Source organism: Marmota flaviventris, chromosome 19, assembly GCF_047511675.1.
Source record: "Marmota flaviventris isolate mMarFla1 chromosome 19, mMarFla1.hap1, whole genome shotgun sequence".
Classification (NCBI taxonomy): domain Eukaryota; kingdom Metazoa; phylum Chordata; class Mammalia; order Rodentia; family Sciuridae; genus Marmota; species Marmota flaviventris.
Window position 1 is genome coordinate 13,141,010 of NC_092516.1, and position 24,020 is coordinate 13,165,029.

At 50.9% G+C, this 24,020-nt stretch overlaps 1 protein-coding gene across 3 annotated transcripts in view; it reads right to left on the reverse strand.

Annotated features, from left to right (window-relative positions):
- Nucleotides 1-7,137: 7,137 nt before the first annotated feature.
- Syt17 (synaptotagmin 17) overlaps nucleotides 7,138-24,020 on the reverse strand; it is a 60,105-nt gene continuing 43,222 nt past the window's right edge. For all 3 annotated transcript variants that reach the window (XM_071605269.1, XM_027940883.2, XM_071605268.1), the window contains one exon: nucleotides 7,138-8,493. In XM_071605269.1, the coding sequence (XP_071461370.1) occupies nucleotides 8,297-8,493 (197 nt within the window). In that variant the 3' untranslated portion in view covers nucleotides 7,138-8,296. The remainder of the gene's footprint in view (nucleotides 8,494-24,020) is intronic.

The following is a 24,020-nucleotide window of genomic DNA, read 5'->3' on the forward strand; positions in this document are numbered from 1 at the left end:
GAGAGAAGAAGTGTCAGAAGGTAGAAATACAGGGGAATGTCGAGTGTGGAGGTCTCCTGAGTCATGGGTGGGATTTGTTTGGTTCATACAGTGTTTTAAAATTTAAAAAAAAAGTCAGGACATAAAATTAGGAGATTTTCAGTAGAATTGCATATTTCTGCCTCCTGTTAAAAGTCTGAATATTGGAAAAGACTTAGTCATCATTTCCAAGGGAGAACAATCAATTGCCTGGGGCTGAGAAACGTGCCGCATCGGGCAGGGTCCATGAGCTTGGGGACACTGAGGTCCCACCCACTGGTCTACCCTGAAGGCACCTGGATCTGTCCAGGGGCCTCCAGGTTCAAGGTTCAACCTGTAGAAGGTTCAACAGGGTTACAGGGGTGTGCGCTCAACAAAGAGCCAATGCCGGCCTTTGTACCCAGCTCTGCTGTGTGATTTATTCATACGCAAATGTTTGAAATCCACTTGGATCTCATTGCAGTTATGGAGAATTAATATTGCCTCAGAATCAGAATCTTGCCAGGCTTGGTGGTGCACGCCTGTAATCCCGTGACTTGGGAGGCTGAGGAGGAAGGACTGCAAGTTCAAGGCCAGCTTCGGCAGCTTAGTGAGGCCCTAAACAATTTAGTGAGACCCCGTCTCAGAAGAAAAAAAATAAAAAGGGCTGGGGATGTAGCTCAGTGGTAAAGTCCCTCTGGGTTCAACGCTAGCACCAAATAACAGCAACAACAATAAAAATAATAAATAAAATAAATAAAAATAAAAATCTCTCTCCTATTCTGTGTGTCCTTAGACAAGTTGTCTGGCCTCTCTGAACCTCAGTTTCTTCCTCTATAAAATGGGGGGTAAAAAAGTGCAGACCTCACAAAGATTAAATGAAATAATTTATTTATACTATTTGGCACAGATGCTGGCAAGGAGTAGGTGCTCCTTAAATGAGGGCTTATTTTGTCATCATTTTTCTTGATCTGGTGCAAGACTTTTCCTGGCCGCAGTCACTTTTTTTTCTTCCAAAAATGCTCCGTCAGGTAGCTGGCATCCACGGGCAGGACTGGAATGTGTCAATTTGGTTTCCAAGTCACTCATTTTTCTCTCTGAAACACCCACTGCTGTGCCTGTGAGGAATAACTTGTGCCCACACAGCCGGCACCGGAGCTGAAAGTCTGCCTTGGTCTGACTCAGGATATGGCTCAATTCAGCCCCATTCCAATCTGCGGTGTGCCCTGGGTAGACCAGTTGCCTCCAATCGGTTGTACAAATGCACACCCCTGTGTGTGTGTGTGTGTGTGTGTGTGTTTATTCCTAGGTAGGACACACCTATTGTCTAAGCATTGCTGACCATACTAATATATTGTGCCTGTTATAAACACAACCCCCAAGCTGACTTATTAAAGGTTGGTACACGATATAAATACCCGACAGGAGAAAGTTGGGCTATTTTATCCTCATGGACTCTCAGCCTGTGAGCTGGTTCGCAGGTCCCTGCTGTCACGTTCCTGGGGCTGCCTGTCAATCACACACAGCTGGCTGAGTACATTTTGTGCTGCTCTAACAGAATATTTGAGACTGGCTAATTTTTAAAAAAATTTTTTTAAGATGTTGATGGATCTTTTTAAAATTTTATTCATTTATTTTTATGTCGTGCTGAGATTCGAAGCCAGTGCCTCCCCCATGCGAGACCGGCGCTCTACCGCTGAGCCCCAGCCCCAGCCCCTGAGGCTGGCTGATTTATAATAAGCAGAAGCTACTGGCTCACTGTTCTCAGGCTGGAAAGTTCAATGTCAAGGTCTCACAGCTGCCTGCTGCACCAGTTCATGAGGAGCTGGAGAGAGCAGAGGGACGAGCACCCTCCCAATGGCATCACAGTGACAACCGCATTTCAGTGTGAGTTGAGAGGGGACAGACATTCAAATGGGAGCAGTGTGCCCGTGCACATGAACATTCCAGGTATGGAGGAGTGGGGTCCACACAGGCCCCTGGAAAGCCTTCCGCACAGGGAGAACCTTTGATTTGAAAACTAATGTGATGTCTGGAGGTTTGGGTGAGTCAGTTCACGTCTCCTCTCTGGATAGAAACCCACAAAACATTTATTCCTTGCACAAACCCAAGTGTGGTCCTAGAGCTCTTGAGCAGTAGAAAATCCAGCCCCGCCCAGACTGGTGGAGTCAGAATCTGCATTTTGATTTGTCCCCAGGGGGTTGTGTGCATAGTAGTTTCTGAAACATTGCTCTAGACAGGGGTAGGGAAACTTTTTAAACAGCCAGACAGTAAATACTTTAGGCTTGGGGGGGGCATGTAGTCTCTCTCACGACTTTAACTCTGCCAGAGACACAGGAATGGGCCTGGCTGTGTTCCAATAAAACTTTATTTACAAAAACAGACAGGGGGCCAGACTCAGTCCATGGGCCATGGTTTGCCTTGCTCTAGGCTTCAATCTTACTTCCTTTAACCAGATGATCTTTACTGTCATTTGGGGGTAGAAAGGATCTTTTGTACACAATCTATATTCTCTGGCTTCTTAAAATTGTAATTAATGAGAGGTACTATGTCCCTCCACACACACACACACACACACACACACACACACACACAGACATTGTGTTTGTGGCAGCCTGAGGAATTCAGTGAAGATCCATCTATTGATGGATCAATTGATTGATCATCGCTCTCACCTATATAGCTCTGCATCTATCAATCATCTCTGTCATCTCTCACCTCTTTCTGTCATCTGTATATCTCTATAATTAACAATCATTTCCATCATTTATCATCTGTTTTTCACCACTCTCATCTCTTTATCAATCATGTCCAACTATACCATCCATCTCTATATCTATCTTAATTTCTTAGCCTGAAAAAAGCGTTTAAGAATCGTGGTTTACCTACAGCCCCGTCCCTTCACCGCCACTGTACAAGGTGTGATGATGCCGACGCATCTCGCGGCTTTCAATTCAGAAGTGCCCATGCTTGGATTCTAGACCTGCTGCTGTGTGACTAGGCACTGATTATTTAATCCCCCTCGGCCTCTGTCTTCTCATCTGCAAAATGGGAACAAGTCGATACCTCCCTCGTACAAGGGCTCAGAAAAACGCTTGGCACCTGATAAATGCTCTGTATGTCGGTGACATTAGGTCACTCAGGAAAATACTGGACAGGAAGGTGTAGAACCGGGCAATAACATAACTACCTCCTGTGGTTTGGATGTGGTTGGGGTGCCCCCAAGGGTCCCTATGTTGGGAGCTTGGCACTCAGGGTGGCAGTATCGGGAAGGGGAGGTCCTCGTGTCCTTGTGAGGACTTTCCTTTGAAGGAGATACGGTTTGGATATGTGGTGTCCCCCCAAACTTCCGTGTTAATGCAGAAATATTCAGAGGGGAAGTGATTAATTTTGAGAACCGTAACCTCGTTTGAATGGACTGACTGGGGGTGACTGTAGGCAGGTGGGTGGCTGGAGGGGGGGGTCACTGGGGTCGTGTCCTGGGAGGGCGCATCTTCCCTGTGGTCTCTCTCCCTCTCTCTGCTTCCTGGCCACCATGAGCGGAGGTCTCTCCTCGGCCACACCCTTCCACCATGACACCCTGTTTCCTCTTGGGCCCAGAACAATGAAGCCAGACCTCCATGAACTGAACCCCTGAAACCAGGAGCCAAAATACACCTTTCCTCCTCCAAACTGCTCTGGTGGGGTATTTTGATTCCAGTGACAAAAAGCTGACTATCACAAAAGGGATTAAGATAGCTCTCCTGCAACCCCTTAAGGTTTTGAAGCAGCAAGCCAGCCCCCCGCCCCCCTTCCTGGTTTGAAAAGCGACATCTTGCTCCTACATACACTCTCGCATGATGTGACACCATCCGCTGCCCTCAGCAGAGGCCAAGCCAACAGGGTTACCTGATCTTGATCTTTGATCCTCAAAAACTGTGATAAACCTCTTTTCTTCATAAGTATCCTGCCTCAGGCATTTCGTTATAATGATGGAAATCTAACACAGTGCCCAAACGATAACGGGGGAGCCAACCTGCCCTTCGTTCTTCTTTCTAGGTATCAGTTTTTACCTTCTAATCATTCTGAAGTTATTTCTAAATAGTATTTTTGAACACTGAAAAAGGAGAGCTATCCCACTAGCAGTGGAAGAGAAGCAGACAGGAACAGAGAGCTTGCTGGGAGAGAAACACCAGTGCCCGAATATAGCTGTTCCTGGTTCTCCAGGATCTGAACCCTCTGAGCAGGGCTGGGCAGGAGTCGGCGACTTCTGTCAGGTCCCAGGGTGTGTGGGACCGAATTCCTGAGGCGCCCTGGGCTGGGGCCTGAGCTCAGAGTTGCTACGAGGAGGAAGGAGGAGGCCCATGCCTTTTGATCCAGGAGACAGAGCATAAAAGGTGACTTTAACTCTCCACGGCTGCTCCCGCCCACCACTGCTGTTTTGAACTCAGGTCCCCACACCTCAAAGAGGGTGTCTGAGTGACCCGTGTCTCTCTCTTCCCACCTCCTACCTGAGGGGGAGGAGGATGCTAATTAAAACCGGTGGGTAGCCCACAACAGAGCACCTCGGGCCCTGGTTTCTATAGAAACTCCATCCCCTGTCCCCTTCCAACACTCTCTCATCTCCTGACAAACTCTATTCCTGGAGACGTGGCTCTGGTCTGTCCTAACACTGTTCCTTCCAGTCAACCAGCAAACGCAGCCAGAGGTGTGCCCGGTGACGAGGACCACCAGGTACCCAGCAAACCTGCCCATCAGCCCCGTGCGCTGGACGCCCTGTTTTCCAGCAGTCGTTGGCCACACCCTCTCTGAATCCTAGGTGTTGGAGGGGACCTGGTTCCAGGTTGCCCCGCAGATACCCAAATCTGCAGGTGCACCAGTCCCTTCCACAGAATGCTGTGGTCTTTCCCTCACACCCGGAGCCATCTCTGGATTACATGCGATCCTCAATACGAGGCCAACGTTATGTGAATAGCCGTTATGTGCATTGTTTAGGGACTGAGCACAGATGGAAAGTCTGTGCGTGTGTAATACAGATGCAATTAAAACATTTTTTTTTTTTTGATCATTGGTTGGTTGAATCAGAGGTTCCTGAGGCCAACTAGTGTGCACGGGCTGCCTGGACACAGTGCCCCACACTGGCGGGCTCACAGTCTCCGTTCTGGAGGCCGGAAGCCTGAGGTCCAGGTATAGGCAAGGGTGGGTTCCTCTGGGGCCCGGTGAGAATCTGTTTCCTCTCCTCAGCAGGCACGTGGCCTGTCTCCCTGTCTTTACACCATCTTCCCCGTGTGTCCGTCTGTGTCTGAATCCCGCCTTGCATGAGGACACCAGCCACAATGTCAGGGATGGCCCCAGCGGCCTCACTTCCTCTCCATTAGCTTTGTAAGACCCTGTCCGTAAACAAGGCCACGTTCTGAAGTCCTGGGGGTGAGGGTTCCAGTACGTCTTTTGGGGGGACACGGTTCAAACCACACCAGGCTCTGGTCGGGGAGGCCTGGCTGGTCTTCAAGCCCCACCACGGCTTGCTCCCGACTTACCCCAGTAAACCCCGGCTTCCCCTAGGGTGAAGCAGATGACCAGGTCCCCTGGAAGCTGCAGTGTGGGGGGGGGCAAGTGAGGTGGCACTTCCCACGGTGCCTCGTCAATCCCCTTGTGATTCCTAGAGGGTAGCAGGTGCCCATCTGCCACTATCCCAGTGTCCCTCGGTTCCCCTGGGTGGGGCCTGCAGGGACCTGGGCCATGAAGGTCAAGGGCGCCCACCTCTCTATCCAGGGCTGGCCTTGCTCAGCCCGCAGGCCACAGGCCAAATATGAGTCCCTCTAGGGGCAAACCTCAAGCCCGAGGGACAAGGGTCAGCAGGTAAGTCCTCCACCTTCCCCACAAGCGTATCCACGGGCGGCACAACTGAGCCCCGGCCCGGCCCCCTGCTGATGAGCGCAGCTGCTTTTCTTCTCCTGGTCTTTTCTCGGTCCCCCCCAGGGCACTATCTGCACCCAAGTCCTTCCCCTGGGGTTGGTTTTTGAGGAATTCAGGACAAAAAGGAACCTGTTGGTAGGTGTTTGGGATTTGTGCAAGGGACGCAGGGAAGGAGTGGTGGGCGCAGGACTGGAACCAGGGTTCTTTTGGCACTAGAGCCCCGGCCCCATTGACGAGCACCCCATCTCTTGTCCTGAACGCCACCGTACCCCTGTCCTCCCTCGATCCACTCATGCTTTTGACCTCTGTTCCACCACAGCAAGGAAGCCGTCCCTCCCGTCCTCTCCTGAGGACATAACTGACCCCAAATCACTTCAGAGCAGGAGTCACCGGAGACCCCCCAGGTCCCTTCCTGCAATACCCAATGTGGCCAGGAGGGGGTGACACATCTCAGTCCACGTGGCATTTACCTGGGTCAAGTCAAGCAGTTTTGGAGCAAAGAGTCCCAGTGCCAGTGTGTGAGCCATGGGGAAATAGTCTGTATTCCTATTTGTCAGCATTGGGGTGACATGAAGTGTGCCACCTAATGTCCTAAAGCTTCGGTTTCAAAAGGCTGCGATAAGGATTAAATGAGATAGCACCTGTACTGGGTTAGCACACTGCGTGGCTCATGGACGGCCACCAATAAGTGGGAGATGTTAGTACAAAGGGTTAAATAGGCACACAAGCCTTTGTCATGCGGAGGTCAGGAAGGAGCGCTTATTTCAGTCTTGGAAATAAGGGAGGGACAATTTAACCTGGGCCTTAAGAACAGGAGCTGTTGCTTAGCATGCATCAAGCCCTGGGCTTAATCCCCATGACAACCATGATGCTCATATAAATGGGAAGAGTCGGTCCAGAGATGGAGTGAGAAAACAGAAGCCTCACGTGATCTCCTGGATCCAGCTATGCCTGAAGCCAGAACTTCCCCTGTTGCTTCAACTACTTGGGATTAATTTCCGGGCACTTGTCTTCTCTTTTGGCAGATTCTCCTCTCAGTCTTCGGATCAATACACTTTGATGTTTTAGCTGTTCTTCCTTCCAGGACCCCACGCTAATGTTACCCACAAGGTCCAGCATGACTGGCTGTCGGATCCCACTATGGCAGGCTGTACGCCAGTGCTCTACCACTGAGCCACCACCCCAGCCCCTCCATCCTTTCTATCCCACGTTCACGAAGGAAAAAAAAAAAAAAACACCAATACATGGCACAAATAAATAATCTTTAATTTCAATAAACAGCTCCTCATCACGCTAGACGGTACACTGGGGGGAAAGACACAGAAGCATCCAACAGGGAGAGGGAGAGACCTGTGCTAATTCTACACTAATTCCTCAGCACGTGAGAGGGGACTCGGTCCACACACGGACACACCAAGCTCCTCCGAGTGTGGTTAAGAAGGAGGTGATCATGGATGGGGTGTGTGGCCACGTGACTCCACGGGAGTCCCTGGTGGGTCTTCATCGCCAGGATTCGGTCAGAAAACGTCAGCTTTTCCCTATCACGTCCTAGTGACTCGACACACACACACATCCGGAGGGGGAGGGGTCTTCGACAGACAGAGGACACGGGGACTGGGTGAAATCTCACAGGGTGCGGGAGGTGGACAGAAGGGCATGCTCAGGGCGGGGGTCCTGGCCGGTACCTGCTCTCCAGGACACGTAGGCACAGAAGTGTTCAGCGGAGGGGCACATGCACACAGAGACACGCACAGGCCCCTGGGGAGTCAGTCCCCTGGGGTAAGCTGACACAAGGACAGGTTCAGTTCAGCCAGGAGAGGGTTCTCACGCTTGGGGTAGTTCTGCGTGTGTGTGGCTATTTGGTTTCTCCAAATAGTCTAATCTCTATGTGACAGTCACTAGGGAGGAGACGACGATACTTACACCTTTGGAGAGAGGTATTGGGTTTGGAGAGCCCCAGGGAACGGCCGCCTGTCCAGGGATGGGTTTCAGGACGGGGGGGATCAGGGCTCCCACCTGCTGGCCAAACTCTCGCTCAACTTAGTCTTGGAGATTGGCTCACTCAGGAGGCCCTTTCTCCCCTCGGGGTACAAAGTGCATTTGGGGACAAGGGCATCAACAGGAGCAGCGCTGGCAGTAAGTCCCTTGGCCCACTCAGCGCTCGAGATGTCACGGGGCTTCTAGAAAGTTCTCAGGCCTCCCTCAGTGAGGGCGGCCGTTGTGTGGTCAATAATCTGCTTCCTCTCGGTTCTGAGAGGTCGTAGGTGAGCGTGTGTGTGTGTGTGTGTGTGTGTGTGTCTGTGCGGAGGAGTGTGAGCAGGTGTGGATGGAATAGGGAGGTGACACATTTTTTCTGTCTTTTTTTTTTTCTTTAAGCAATTGAAAGCCGTGGCCCCTGCGGCCCTCAGGTCACCTCCAGGGAGGCAGGGGACACGCGGTCACACTCCGCCCGTGACCTCAGGCTGTGCCACTGCTCCACGGCCGTGCGGTGGGTGTTGAGCATCCGTCGCCAGTGGTTGGACTCGGAGGGTCCCGAGGAGTACTGGCCGATGACAATCCTCCCGATGAAGTCGTTGCTGCTCTTCATGTTGTGGCCGAACACTAGGGCGCAGGAGGGGAGAGAAGGGGGGACGGGACAGAGAGCAGGGACAAGACAGAGACCGTTAGCCGCCACACTGCGCCTCTGCGTATGGGCTCGCTGCTCTGGGGTCGGGGTCTGTTTCTTTCGTGGACAGAGTTCCCCGATTCCCTCCCCTCCTCTTCCCGCGAGTCTCTCTGCAAAAGCCACATGGGGTGTCCTGTTGTCCCTGACCACACAGGCCCTGCTCCCACCGCCCAGTCTTTCCCTGGCTCCCCTTTCAGCCAGGTAGCTGCAATTCCTGTCACTACGCACTTAGGGTCCCCTGCCTCGCCAGGCTGCCTCAGAGCAGTGGATGGTTCTAGAAGCTGTTCCCGTGAGCCGCTGCAGTCCAGCTGAGTGGGCACCCCTGAGCTGCTCAGTGCTGGCCCTGTTGGCGCTGTGGGCTGGATGACCTTTTGCTGTGCATTGTAAGAAACGTAGCCGCATCTCTGGGGTCTAGCAACTAGATGTTAAGAGCAGCCCTCACCCTAAAAGTCTCCCGAAGGTGGGGAGACAGTCATTCATCCCCATGAGAACCACCAGGGTTAAGCTCTGGGGTGAAACCCAGCTCTGTCCTTTGACAGAGCCCTGTGACTGTGAGGCGAGGAAGGTAATCTCTCTGAACCTCAGATTCTTCTTTGGTGCAAGAGGATTCCTAGTAGGACGTCATCTCACAGGTCGAGGTGAGGTTCCAAGGACATCGTGTGTGGAAAGCTCCCAGCTCCCATCACCGGGTCCCTAGCAAGTGGTTTCATAGCAAGTGCTCAATAACGACTGCACCGCCATTGGGTCCTGAACTTCTGTCCCAGGAAGAAGGCGACTTTGCTGAGAGAAGCGGCCGGGGCAACTTCTGCCACCTGGGTGAGGCCCGTCTCCTTGGAAGGCTTCTTTGTAAATTCCCAGCACAAGCTTCATTTATGTCTTTTAAGCCCTAATGAGATGGTTCGCTTGATTTATCTTCCCGGCCAAGTTCTGTCTAATTCTTTACGTGCATGTGGGTAGCTGAAGCATAGCAGCCCGCTAATGGGGGAGCAGGCTGTGTCGCTCATAAATGAAGGGCCGCAGAGGGGGAAAGATCACACACTCACCCAGCGTGAGCCGAGCCAAGGCAGGCGGGATCCCAGGAGGGAGGCCGATTATCAGATAAAACAGCTAAAATATGCAGCCCCAAACAGAGCTTGAACACTAACGAGCCCCGTTCTCCCCCGTGGGGCTCATGCCAAGCATTTCAAATGATAAAAATGGGGGGGAAAAAAAGAGGAGTGGAAAAATAAAGACAAGACCCTCTCGCCCCCATCCAATATCTAATAACCAAGAAGACCTAATGACGTAGGATCAGTCAAACGCAAAGCCACGTCCCTCCTGGGGTCCTGTGCCGGGTCAGCTCTGTGGGGGAAAAAATGGACCATGTATGTTTTTTGTACATTTGGTAATGTGCCCAGTACACACAGGTGGACTTCATTTACATGAAAATCCCTTACAAAAGAAGGGAAATGTCAGGAATAGAATCTTTGTTTAATAAAGGATTAAGGCTCTTTGACGCACTTGAAAAACAATTTTAAAAACAGGGAGCACTCAGGACTTCTCTGAAACATGCTTAGTGGGGGATACAGGTTGGAGGTCACCAAACAAGAATGAATTCCAGACTCCCCTTCCCTGAGGGCCTCAGATCTAACAGAATACAATTATGAGACTGTTTTAGGCTTCATTTGTTTTTTTCTTCCAGGGGCAAAACATTCTCTCCTTCTCCCTGTGTCCAAAGCTTGAGGATATCAATGAATAACATACCTAAATGGGTATGGGTTTTATGTCCTTGGGAAAGGGCTTTGTTTTTTTTTTTTAATTCAGGGGCACTCGCCCACTGAACCACATCCCCAGCCCTATTCTGTATTTTATTTAGAGACAGGGTCTCACTAAGTTGCTTAGCACCTTGCTGAGGCTGGCTTTGAATTCGCCATCCTCCGGCCTCAGCCTCCCAAGCCGCTGGGATGACAGGCATGCGCCACCAAACCTGGGGGGGAAAAGGGCTTTAAGAAAGGAAATCTTAAGGACTCTCATGTGCTCTTGCTGGAAGAGCAAGTTGGTTCGACTTTTGGAGTATCTGTTCAAAATAAAAGTGTCCTAACTTGAATCCCAACACACTCCCTTAGAGGACTGTTATCCCACAGAATTTTCTGCACAAATGCACATACAAGTATATTTTACACAGACGGGTTTGGCAAAGTAGAGTCTCCAAGCTGGATCCGGTCCACCACCTGTTTTTGTAAATAAAGTTTTATTGGAACACTGCCAAACCCATTTGCTCATGTATTTTTTTTTTTTTTTAACATAATGTCGCTTTTCGGCTACAGAGCAGGAATGATGTCATTCTGTTCAGGGTGCTATCACAAAATGCCAAAAACTGAGTGGCTTATAAACAACAGAATATTTATTTCTCCCCCGTGGCTCGGGAGGCTGAGGCAGGAGGACTGTGAGTTCAAAGCCAGCCTCAGTAACTTAGCAAGGGCCTAGGCAACTGAGTGGCAGAGCACTTGCCTAGTGTGTGTGAGCACTGGGTTCGATTCTCAGCACCGCAGATAAATAAGTGAATAAAACAAAGGTCCATCAACAACTAAAAAATATTTTTAAAAAAGGGGCGGGGGTGACTGGGGATGTGGCTCTTTACCAGTGTAAAGCACCCCTGGATTCAATCCTTGGTACCAAAAAGATAATAATAATAAAGAAAGGAAGGGAGGAAGGGAAGGAAGAGAGGAAGAAAGAAAGAAAATTTATTTCTTATAGTTCCGGAGGCTGAGAAGATCAAGGAGCTGGCGAATTTGGACTCTGGTGAGGGCCCTTTTCCTCATGGTGTCTTCTCACCACTTTCCAATATGGTAGAAGGGACAAGCCAGCTCCCTGGTGTCTTTTGTAAGGACACTGGTTCCTTTTGGGAGCGTGGGTCTCAGGACCTAATGGCCACCCCCAGGCCTGGCTCTTGACATCACATTGGGGATTGCAATCCAACATGAACTGGACTCATGTCTGAATTCTGTCTGAATCCTTTTGCTATAATCAACTGTCACCATGAACACAATGGCTTTGTTCCATTCTGTGAGTCCCTCTAGTGAACCAGAGGGTGGTTTTGAAGACCTTGTAGACTGTAGACCCCTCGCTCATCAAATGTCCCCAACTGGTTTGCCCCCCTTTCTTTTTTTTGTGTGTGGGGGGGTGAGGGCACCAGGAATTGAACCCAGGGGCTCTTAACCACTGAGCCACATCCACAGCCCTTTTTATTTTATTATATTTTGGGACAGGGTCTCACTAAGTTACTTCTAAGTTGCTGAGGCTGGCTTTGAACTCACAATCCTTCCTTTTTTAAAAAAATAGATTTTATTTATTTATTTATTCAATCACTTATTTGCTGGTTTCTATGCAGTGCTGAGATTCGAACCCAGTGCCTCACACATGCTAGGCAAGTGTTCGACCCCTAAGCCACAACCCCGACCCTCACAATCCTTTCTTATCTCATCTCCCCACTCCCTTAGTGCTACTTTCTGTGGGGCAAGTGATCATCCGAGAATCCACTTTGGGAGGTGCCTACACTGACCCTGAGGAGCGCTAAGAATCTCATGTAATAATAGCATGGAAATCCACATTACTGTTAAAAATGAGACATACCCAAGTACATGAGATGGAAAAGTCTCTACGACATTGCTGGGAGACAAAAGGGGGTTGCAAAACTGTACATGTAAATACAACCTCTTTTTGATAAAGCAGAGATTTACATGTGAAGAAAACTCTGTATAGAAGAGTGTCAGTTCACCCAGCGGTGGAGAGCAACTTTCTCTAGAGCGAAATCGCTATAATTTCTGTATTACGTAAGTATGTACAGTTTGAACTTCTTATCACCAGTACATATTCTGGAAAGAAAACAAAGAAAAAAAAAAATAAGTGGCTCTTAGAGAATTCACATCTAAATCGCCAGAAGGGAAGAAAACGAAAAGGAAGTCTAATAGCCTACGCGTCTTATCCCAATTTGCAAAGTAACTTGGCTGGTGAATCACTTGGCTCTGGGGAGGCGAGGTGGGCACGCTGGAGGGACGCAGCCCTCCCCAGGGGAGGGCAGCGCTGTCCCGGCCATCTGAGTTGACTGGCAGGCATCAGCCTTTGCAGATCACTTGGTAGAGTGAGGGCACCCGGAACATTTTTGAAAAAAAAAATTCAAAATTTAAAATGCAAATTTATAAGCTGAAGCTGATGTAGAACTAATGACTTCTAGTCTCTTGGGAGAATACCAAGATTCGCCCTCCCTGGCTGGAGTGTGTTGCTGGAGAGAACAGAGTATTAAGATTTGACATCTAGAATCCAAAACAGGGATGAGAGACAATGAGACAGAGACCCCTGCCCCCTCCCTTAATGGCTAAGGAAACCGAGTCAAACAGCTAGCAGCGTTTGAAGCAACCAACATGCAAAAGAAGCCAATTCCTTATAACTAGGGCCCTAAATTTCCTCTCTTTAGAAATATTCAGAACTACAATTTTTGTTCTAAGCACCTCCCTACCCCATTTCTCCTACTCACTGTTACCGGGGCCATATTGGAATGTAGACATGAATGTATTACTGGATAATGGATTGACTCCAAGTGCCCCCTGGTCATCAGGAACCCATTTCCCAACAACCTGAACAACCCAGATTATAGCAGGAAAAAAAAAAAAAAACTAACAAGCAAACCCTCCACCCCAAACATGCATTAGAACAGATGACACACAGCTGGTGCACAAAATTCATGGGGAGGAATTCTCAGGCTTTCTGTAAGAATCTATTTACTGTATTTTACAGCAAAATCATTGCAGATTTGAAATGAATTTTTAACTTAAGAGTTATTGACAGATCTGTCTACCTCTGTGGTGCCGATCACCATAGCCACCCAGGTCAGGGAACCACTGGGTCCCAAGGGCAGGCTCTGGAGGAGCCCAAGAAGCAATACTGATTTACTGAGCACCTACTATGTGTTAAGCACGTTTCATAGATTAATGCATGGAATCCACACCACGCCCTCTAAAGCAGGTTTCTCATTCTCAGCACTGTGCACATTTTGGGTCGATTCACTCTGTGCTATGATGGGCAGTCCTAAACATGGTCAGTGGCACTTCTGGCCACTGGATGCCAAGTGTCAGTAACCCGTGCCAGTACACACAGCCCTACACTGTAACAAGCAAGAGTATCTTCTCCTGACAGTGCCAATCCTGCTGAGAACCACCTCTCCAAGGCAGCTGCTCTCGCTGGCCCCTTTTATAGCTGGGAAGACTGAGGTCCAGACAGGTGAAGGCAGACCACCCACTGCTCCAGTCAAAAATCCCGGTGCCCTGAATGAGTCAGGGGCAAGTTGGGGCTCTCGCATGTTGATATTTGCAGTAAAAATGAATTTGTTCTTCTCCGTGGGAGCTAAACTCTTTTGGTTGCTAATTTCGTTTGCCAAGGCAGACGGTTCTGGAAGGGAAGCTGGATGACTTGGAATGTGGGTGTGATAAACACTGCAAATTAAAAGAAAAGAAAGAAAAAACATCTCAATTCCACCAACGGGAGCAGATGCGACAGGTCTTCATCTTGCAAGCTGGGTTCGCAAGGTAACAGTGGGCTCTCCTCTGGGGCCCGGGCTCTGGCTGCCCTTTCATGCAACTCTGAGCCTGACAGCACAGGGTGGGGACACCTGCAGATTGTGGCCAGAACCCCAACACCTCAACACTGTACCCTGTGATGCAGCAGTGGGTGCCGGGTAAATTGCTCCTGGATTTCTGGGAAAAAAATGTGCTAAGCCGGCAAGATGCACCTTGGTCTGCTTCCCAGGCCTTCCTTAAAAGGGTCCCCCCACTTCTCAGGGTGTGCAGAGCTGACTGCTAAAGGACACCTGCAGAGCCTCACCTGCTTCCTCCCTTCCCGTAGGTGCGTCCCAACCCAATGACCCCCGTTCCCTTTGCAACTTCTGCAAAACTCCCCAAAACTACAGCACTCCCTCTTTTTCTTCTTTCTGGAACATAAAAGCTCCTTTCAGATTTTTCTTCCAAACAAGGTAGATCTTTGCCTTTTATACCACCAGTTTCTCCATTTATACCACCAGTTGCCAGATGCACGTCTCCAGTCCCGACCTTTAGCTCTGACTTTTGTTGTTGTTCTAAGAAGTTTCATCCATGACTTCAGGGTGATGTTTTCCGAGCTTTCTTGGCTCATTTTGTGATTCATGGCAGCTGCTCAGACAGAACTTTCTTCTTGTTTTTCCTTCCGACAGTAACTGACAATTTAGATAACCACATCATAATAATTAAAAATCGACCACACCGAATACTGAGCTTTTTGTACTGGGCACTGAGCAAAGCACTTTATGTACATTTATAAAATTTAATCCGCATTGCAACCTGTCTAGGGGAGGTACTGTTTATACCCCTATTTTGCAGATGGGAAATTTGAGGTTCAGAGGTTCAGAGTGTCCAGAGTCGCCCAGCCACCACGTGGTCCAGTAGAAATTGAAACTCTAAGCTTCATTTCTCTCTTTCTTATCTCAGAAAGAAAATCTCACCCATTCCCCACTTTCCTCGAACCTCCCATGTCACAAGGACAAGATCAGAAGAAAAGATACACGGAGAAAAAAAATAACACCATTTAGGATAGAGCTACATCCCATAGAACCTTTCTAATACACTGAAAATATCAGGTTAAAACAAGCACTTAATACCCGCCACCTACCAGACACCACAGCCCAGCCCAGCTGGCCTCCCAGAGGCTTAGGACGCTCACATTGGCCTACAGCCCGGCAAAACCATCTCACAGAAGTCAGTTTGATAAGAAAGCATTGGACATCTCATGTCACTTGTTGGATATTTCATGTAACTGCACTTAAAAAACAGAATGGCTGGCCAGGTACGGTAGCACATGCCTGTCATCCTAGAGGCTCGGGAGGCTGAGGCAGGAGGATCGCGAGTTCAAAGCCAGCCTCAGCAAAAGCAAGGCTCTAAGCAGCTCAGTGAGACCCTGTCTCTAAATAAAATACCAAATACGGCTGGAGGTGTGGCTCAGTGGTCGAGTGGCCCTGAGTTCAATCCCTGGTACTCAACAAAACAAAACAAATCACTTCCCCACCCCGAAAATCCCCAGAATGGTCGTCTGAGTTTCCTTTCACATCATCGTAAACTCAAAGGATTGTTAAGTCAAACTGCTGTCAACCGGGGATCCTCTGTAGTGTGTGCGCATGTGTGTTTGAAAAGGAGTCAGGTCCCCAACGCAGCATGCGAGGTGAGGGGTGCCAGGGGTCAGAATGGCCTTGGAAAATCCCATGATGATTCCTCTCAAAGGGACCTTGCCCCCACGTCTCTAGGGACCAGCACATTTGTCTCCAGCATCTGAAGGGTGGCTGCTTTTTGGCCCGGCAGCAGGAGAAACAAACTGTCAAAGGTGCCCAGGAACGACGGGTAGGGAAACCAACACAACAGCGTCTAACAGTTACACAGTGCCAACCGCGGGCCAGCCCTGCTGTGTGGACTGCCAATAAAATGTTCAGCCCCCACGATAGTCCTGGGCGGTAAGTGCTACTATTATCTCCATTCCCTGTGCCTGGAGGGCACACACTGGCAGGGCGGGCCCCCTTTCCCTGGGTTGGGCCTGAAGAGCACGGGGCAGGCCCTGGAAACAGGGGTGGGCTGTTTGGGTGGGGAGATCTGGGAGCTCCGCATGCCCAGGTGACCAGAAAGCAAGATGTGGCTCCCTGGAGCCCTGGGCTCCTCCCTCTGTGGACTCCTCGCCTTGGGACCCCTCAACCCATTGAAAGCACAAGCCCCAAAGTTGGAGCCCCACTTCCTGAGCCCTGTAAGCAGCGCTGAGTTGTTGAATTCTTTCATACAATTGGGACCGATTTTGCCCTCTCAGTCTGGCCATGTCTGGAGATATCTATCACCCTGTTTTCAGTGGAGAGGCGGGCATCAGTGACATCCAGTAGGTCCAGCCCAAGGGTGCTGCTCAACGTTCTAAAGGTACAGGACAGTCCCCTGGCACCCAAGAATCGTCCAGCTCCAAATGTCAACTAGCGCCTCGATTTTCCAACCTCTGCCTTAGGGAAAAAGCATGAAAGATGAGATGTGTTTTCATTAACACCAAATCCCCCCTCGCCTCAGCCCCTCAAGGAAAGCTGCTGATATCCAGGGAGCTATGCAGACCAAGAGAAGAGGAGCCCCAGGTCTGAGGAAGGGGCAATGAGAAGAGGCTTCAGACCAAATCAGGGGAGAAGAGGCGGAGGCTGAGGGAGGCCTCTGAGAAATGGCTCAGGAGCCCTTCTGAACTGGAGGGGACTTAGGAATGACGAGGAGCTCTTCCGCCTTCTTTAGGAGCTGAAGTCAAGATGGACAGTTCTTTCCGACTCCTTTGGGGCTGCCGGACCACTCCTCTATTCCTCGGTGGAGACTGAGCCGCGTGGCTCCTGCGTTCGTCAGGAGGAATATGGTTGAAGAATGGCGTTCGGCTCTGGGTGTGAATCACACCATCGTGAGGGGAAGCATTTAAAGGTGCGACTGTAAAGCCATGTGCTTGTTTTTACATGAACAGCCACAATTTAAACATCCGAATGGGGACCGTCTTTGCACATTTGTTTCAGATCTGCTGGAACGGTGGCACCGGGGGAACTGTTCCCTGCAAATGTCTCCAGAGCTAGTTACAAGATACCTGTTGAAGCTCTGAATCATCTCTCCTCAGTGCCCGGCTTTACCCCCCCAGCTAGCTCCAAAGGTCCGGTTGGTTGGTTTAGGAATGGGGGACTTGTGCCAGGTGTTTTAAAAATGCTCCCAGGTGCAGCCATACAAGTTAGATGCAAGAGCAGGACTGTCAGCTGACCTGATGGCCTAGCCTTGTTCCTTCTACAAACAAGGACCCTGACATCTGCTCTTCTGTTGGATTAAACTTCTCTGAATGCTATGGTGCAGATCTTGTCCCTGTAGGGTGGAGCCCTAACAGTGACAGAAAATGCTGCCTGTGACAGGTGGGGACTTTTAACACTGCAACCCCACCCAGCAGAGGACCAGGGACCTCTACATAGGCGCACACCCTCTTCCCAATCAGAGAAGGCAATTCTCCCCTGGGTGGAGGGGATAAAGGATCCAAAGAGTGCTGAGGTGCTACTTTAGGCCAGAGTGGACACACTTTTTCCATCAAAGGACAGATACCAAGTATCTGAGGCCCTGAGGAGCACCTAAGGTCTCTGTTGCAAGTTCTCAAATTGGCTGTTGTAACAGAAGGCAGCTACAGACAGTATGTCTATGAACAGGTGTGGCTACGATCCAATAAAACTTTATTTATACAACAGGGAGTGGGCCAGATTTGGCCTATAAGCTGTAGCTTGATATAGGTTCTCAAAGTGGGCTCTCAGACCTGCAGCATCAGCAGCACCCAGGGACCTGTTAGAAATGCAAATTCTCAGGCCTACCCAGACCTGCTCAATCGGATACTGTGGGGAGGAGATTCCGCAATCTGCTCCAGCCAACCTCTGACATCGATTCGTATCTCAAGCATACACTATAGTCACGGGGGAGTTTTTTAAACATTATGGTGGAGAAAGGGATATCCATGGCCCACTGTGGTGATCTCTGGAGGTGGTATTCAGGCATCAGTATTTTTTAGAAAGTTCTGCTGGGTTGGCCCTAACACACAGCCAGATTTCAGATCTCCTGGTCTAAGGTAAGGCCCCTCATGCAAACATTTAGATGGGGAATAGAACCCCCTTAAAAATACCCAGAGAAAACAGCCTTATTTCTTTAGAATGATGCCTTATTTCTGATTAAGGGGGAGGGAGGCATTCCTGAGCTCCATCTGTGGACTCACTTAGCTTTCCAAGACCCAAACCATTACAAAACATGTCACTCACTTCCAAGGATGAAAAATTCTGCTACTTATGTTTTCTTTTAATGTGGGGCATACTCTGGGGTAGTTTCAAAAGAGACTTGTTCTGAATAACAGTGACATTGCTTAAAGAACAGTAGCAGTCCTCTGACCCCTGTGCCCTGTGTACGCAAGATCTTGTCTCACCCTCAAGGCCACCTGCCAGGGTTTGAATGGTCTCCCATTTTTGAGATAAGGAGACTGAGGCTCAGGGTGTAAGTGCAATGAGCAGAACTGTTCAAAAGTGACCCCTGAAGCTCAGGAAGGAGTGCTGGACCATGGTCTGTCTAGGACCAGTGCCCCTGGCCTCTGGGGGGCGGGGCTTCCTCCACTGGAGAAAGATGAGCATAATCCCCTGTGTCTCTGGTTTCTGGCATCCCACCCAGGCTGGAGGTGTCCCACCAACAGGCTGCCTGCCCATAAAGTGGCGGCAGGACAGACACAAAGTCCTGGGTCACAGTGCCTGGCTGGGTCACAGCTCTCGAGGGATGGCAGGTGGAAGTCAAGCCTCTGCCTTTCTTGCTAAGGCCTGTCCTCGGTCATTGTTCCTTGTTCCCAAGTGGAGTCTACTCCTCAATCTATGGTGTGGGTCACTGCGGTGTCTGTCCTGAAGCCTGGTGCAAGGCAAGGTGTCAGATCAGAGTGAGAGGTGGAGGCGAGGCTGGGACCCAGCCATGGCCTGGTGGTAAAGCTGGGGTCTGAACTTGGGTCCTGATGACTTCATGTCCTAAGTCCCTGCTCCCAACCTGGCTGCTTGGCTCACGCGGCATCCCCAACGACTCCTTGATAGAAATGATGCTGCTGTTGACAGGCACATTCTAGTGTGTTTACAAATCACCCTACTCTTAGGATGGATACAGACACCTTTGCCGGGGTGTTCTGTGTGTGCTTTGTTGGATGAACAGCCTGGCATAGTCACAAACCGAAACACGACCCCAAGAGCAGGAGTTGTAGGTGCTAGGTGCTAGAAATACATGTCACCACTATGTTGGGTGGAAGAGGAGGCATGATTCCATTTACAGAGAGATTGAAAAGAGGCGCCTGGGTGTTAGGTGAGAAGACTCAGGACGGTTATCCCAGGGGAAGGAGTGGCCAAGGAAAGGGGATGGGAGGGAATTTCTGGGAATGTTCTGCTTCTTAATCTGGTGAAAATTTATGCACATTTTTTTTTTTTGGATTGCAAATGGACAATGAAACGGAAAGATACATAGACCTGACACAACCCAGGGATTTAATTATCCACTGCTGGGATTTTAGCTCCAGGACCATTTGGACACACTGGGCAAGAAATATGTGCCAGGAGGTTCAATCCAACAGTGTCTCTACACACACACACACACACACACACACACCCCAGAATCCACTCGCTATTCAGCAACGGGACTGATGACATAAATTATTCCTCGTCTCATTGACTTAGTGGAGTATGATATAGTATGTGAAAAATGCATCTTTTAGAATAGGATTAAAGAGCTGCCAGGGCTCCTCCTGCCCATGCGGCCCCTTCAGGTCACTATGTGCACATGACAAGCACCCGTAAGCCACTGGGTGGGGGAGGGCAGAGGCCTGATTTTGAAAACCCCCGCTCACCTTCCCGTCTGCAGAACACGCTGTCTCTGCTCGCACCCATCTTCACGGCTGGAGATGGGGAAGCCATGAAGATCCGCCTGGAAGGGACCCCGCATGCTCTACCCTTCATCTGTCCCACTGAGGCTGCTGAAGAGGGCCCACTGGGAACGCAGGGAGGTGACAGTACCATGTGGAGGGTACATGAACCCCAGACAGGTGCAGGAAAGGGGCCAGCAGGCTCCGTGCCCAACCTGACCTGCCCTTCTTAGTTCCCCAGGGACGTCATGGTCCCCCACGCTCCAGGAGACCATAGAATCCCACCATTCGACCTAGGGGTGCCTCAGCCTGGGTGCCGATGACCTTTGTGCTGCTCCTCCTCTGCTGTGGGGGGCGGCTGTGCACTGGGGGGCATGCAGCAGCACAGCTGGCCTCTCCCCACTAGATCCTGGGAGGAGGCCAAGTTGTGCAGCTAAAGGGCCTCCAGGCACTGCTGTGATCCCCGGGGCACCGTGCCATCCCCGTGGAGAACCTGGGTCTAACTGCTTTCATAAATCAGCAGGTGCCTGGGGCTTGCTGGGCACAAGGTGGCCCAGGTGACTGCCAGCCTGGGATCTGGAGACATGGGAGTCCCTCAGTGTTGACCTGAGGATGCACTCAGCGGCGAACGGTGCACAGGGAGGTGCCACAGCAAGCTTGCTAAGGGCAAGGTCGGGCTCTGTGTGGTCCCCAGCGACTGCTCACCAGGCTCCATGGACTCAAGGTAGGACTACATTTCCCAGCAGCCACTGCAGTGATTGACATGACTCCCAGGCCTGGCCCCAAACATCTTCCCGTGCAACCCTCACTACTCCCCCTCTCCCTGTCCCATCATTGGCTAGAGGCAAAACCTTCCAGGGCCTCAGAAGAGAGCAGAGCCAAGGAACGGAAGGAGCCTGGTTGGCTGAATCCTGGCAGGGAGGGTCACCCTGAAGGGAAGCCACAGACTACCCGGGAAGCAGCAGGTGTCTGTGGTGCCCACCACCAAACCCCCGTGGCCTTCCCTTGACTAACACAGCAACTCTCTCTCAGTTCCCAGCCGTCCTTCGAGCCCCCTCTGCTAGTTTCTTCCCCTGTAAAATGGGGAGGAATCCTGGGTTTGAGTCCTGCCTTCAGGACCTTGGACAAGGCCCGCCCCTCTCGCTGCCTGGATTTCTCCTGTGCAAAATGGTAACAAAGTGCCTCCAGTGTTACAGGGTTGCCCTTAGGGTGGGCAGGGGAAGGCCACGGGACCTACTTGGTTGGTCATTAGTGCTCCCACAGGCCTTGGGACAGTGACTGGAGGATAGTAAACCTTTCACAGAGGCTGGTGCTTACGATTTGTGGGGACAAAGAGCTACCGACGAACTCCTTGCCTCCAAGTCAGGCCTTTCCCGCGACCCTGCTGGGCTTCCTTCTCCAAGCCACACTGGACAACTTAGAAAGCATGGTCTGCCACGGCCCTCCGACGCCCTTGGGACTCACTGGGCTTGGGGACACTTCTCATAACGAGGCTGGGGGCTCTCCTTTTATCAAAGGCAATCCTGGCATATGTTAAATGTCCTGGTCCCCTCATTACCAAAGAGGCCACCAAGAGGCCAAGGGTGACCTTGAACCAAGACAGAAGATGAACCCACCCTCCACTTCACCCACCAGCTGCCTTCGCAGCCCCAATAGGTCCAGCAGAAGGGACCCCCACAGCAGAACATGAATGTCCACTTTGGTCACCAAGTCAGAAGACACTGTCCTGGTCATGGGCCTGGTCTGTAACCCGGGATCTTAAAAGGGGTGACCAACAGTTAGGCTCCAAAGCCTGTACCCTGGAAGTGGGGCGCGCCTGCTCAGGAAGGCGGAGGGAGGCTGTGCTCTCTCACCGGCCGCCGGCTCTGCTGACTCTGCCCACCTGCCTGCTTAGTCGGGCCCTCGCTTCAAGCTCGCTCTAATTACGATTTTCCAGCTTATTATGATAAGCCAACCACATTCTGTGCTGCTCTAATAAGGGGGAGGCAGAAACCCAGAGAAGTTTTCATAATGACTTATAAACTGGAAAAGAGAGAAAATTACACCCACGGAGCATCTGCTATGTGCTAAGTCCCTGCACGCATGTCATCTTACCCCGTCCTTCACAGAGCCAAGAGCCACATCTGTTCCCCAGTGCCTCACAGCCTTGGGCATACAGTAGGTGTCTGATAAACTCTACCACCTACCCCCCTTACCATGGCCCTGACCTGAGGCTCTGACCTCATTGCACAGTTTACTCTCTTCTTCAACTACCTTCTGGCCAGTCTGACCTTCTTCCTCTTCTTTCACCAAAACCAGCCTATTCTGCCCCAGGGCCTTTGCACTTCCCATTTCCTCTACTTAGATGTTCTTTCCCCTTATTTTTGCATAGCTGGCCCTTTCTCAGCTCATATTATGCAATTTAAAGTCATTCTCCAGGCCCTCTCTGATGCCCTTACTCTAGGATTAATAACGTGGTTATCAATTGTCTTACCACAACCTGAATGCCAGCGCCAAGAAAGGATGTATTATTTCTATCTTTCTGCTCTTGCTTCAATAACAAATGCAGCTCTTCAGGGTCAAAGGGCTGTCCACGTGTTTGAGGGAGTAGAACCTGGAGCTGGGTGGCCAGATTCTGGTCCAGATGACCTGGGTTTGAATCCTGCCTTCAGGAACTGGGACAAGGCACTCTGGAGGCTCTCATTGCCCGGTCTCTTCACCCACAAACTGGTAACAAACATGGTCTCAGCGTTACAGTGTTGCCATGAGGACGAGATGAGCTATTTCGTGCCCGACACTTGGAGCGGTGCCTGGCTCCGTAGGAAGCACTAGATGCGAGTTTGCTATTATTATGGTCAAATATGGCACGAACAACCCTGAGAGGGATTTTTATTCGCGTCTGATAGATGAAGAATAGAGTTAAAGGCATGAAAAGGTCTTATTCAAAATGAGGCAGCTGCAAAGCTCTGGGGATCCAGTTTTCTGATTTCTAAGCCAAAGCCAGTTTCGCTAGAGCAAAAGGTTTCCTTGAAATGTCAGCTCACGCTGCGGCTGGCACCCTGCAGGCCCTGCGCTTGGAAAGGTCAAGCTGCTGACGACAGCACTGGCTGGGTGGCTGAAGTCAGGACCAGGTGACGGCCGGGGACGTCTAGAAACATGCTCTGGGTGTCTGACGTCATCCCCCACACAAGCCTTACCCGGGCGCTGGCCGAGCCCGAGCTGTCGCTTGCCCACAGGGAGGAAGCCTGGTCTCTGCTGGCTTCCTGCCCACCCGGCCCAGCTGGGGCCCTGCAGGGACACGTGTGGTTGGATAAATCCTCTGCTCCTCGGTCCCCCACACCCCACAGGGATACGTCTGGAATAAGGCTCCATCCAAAGGCATCAAGTCATTCAACAGCCATTTCTTTGAGTGGGACACAAAACCCCAGGGGCTCTGGCAGCCAGCCTGGTCTTCAGAGGCTGCCTCGGGCTCCCAGATGAATGCCTAAGATCCAGCCAAGTCTCACCACCTGGGCCAACTTGGGCAGCCTCAAGGAGAAGCTGAGAGGCAGGTGCCACCAGGGTTCAGGGCTGTGCCAGGAGAGCCCCCAGGGTGACAGGTTTGCACTTCCATCTGCTGACTGCTGGCAGGAGTTCTGGCCTCTGCCCACTTGTAGGATCGACGCCCTCAGATACACCCAGCGCCGGGCTGAGAAGAGCACACACATCCTTCCCTGTTGTCCCCACTACAGCCTGCAGGGCGGGAGCCAGGATCTAGACAGGAAGCCCAGACTGGGCCCAGCTCAGTGGCTTGGCCCAGGGAATGGCCCTCCCCGTCTACCCCACCCACATGTTCCACCGGCTCCACCTCCAAAATTACAGTCCACTCAGCTGCTTCTCTGAACCCCTTCTGCCGCCTGCCTGGTCCAAGCCACCATCACCTCTCTCCTGGCCCAACGCAGTCGCTTTCCGGAAGAATCCTTCGCCACCTTCCTCCCTTGCTCTCCTGCAAGCCCTGGCTAACAGCAGGGATGATGCTTTTCAAACTCAA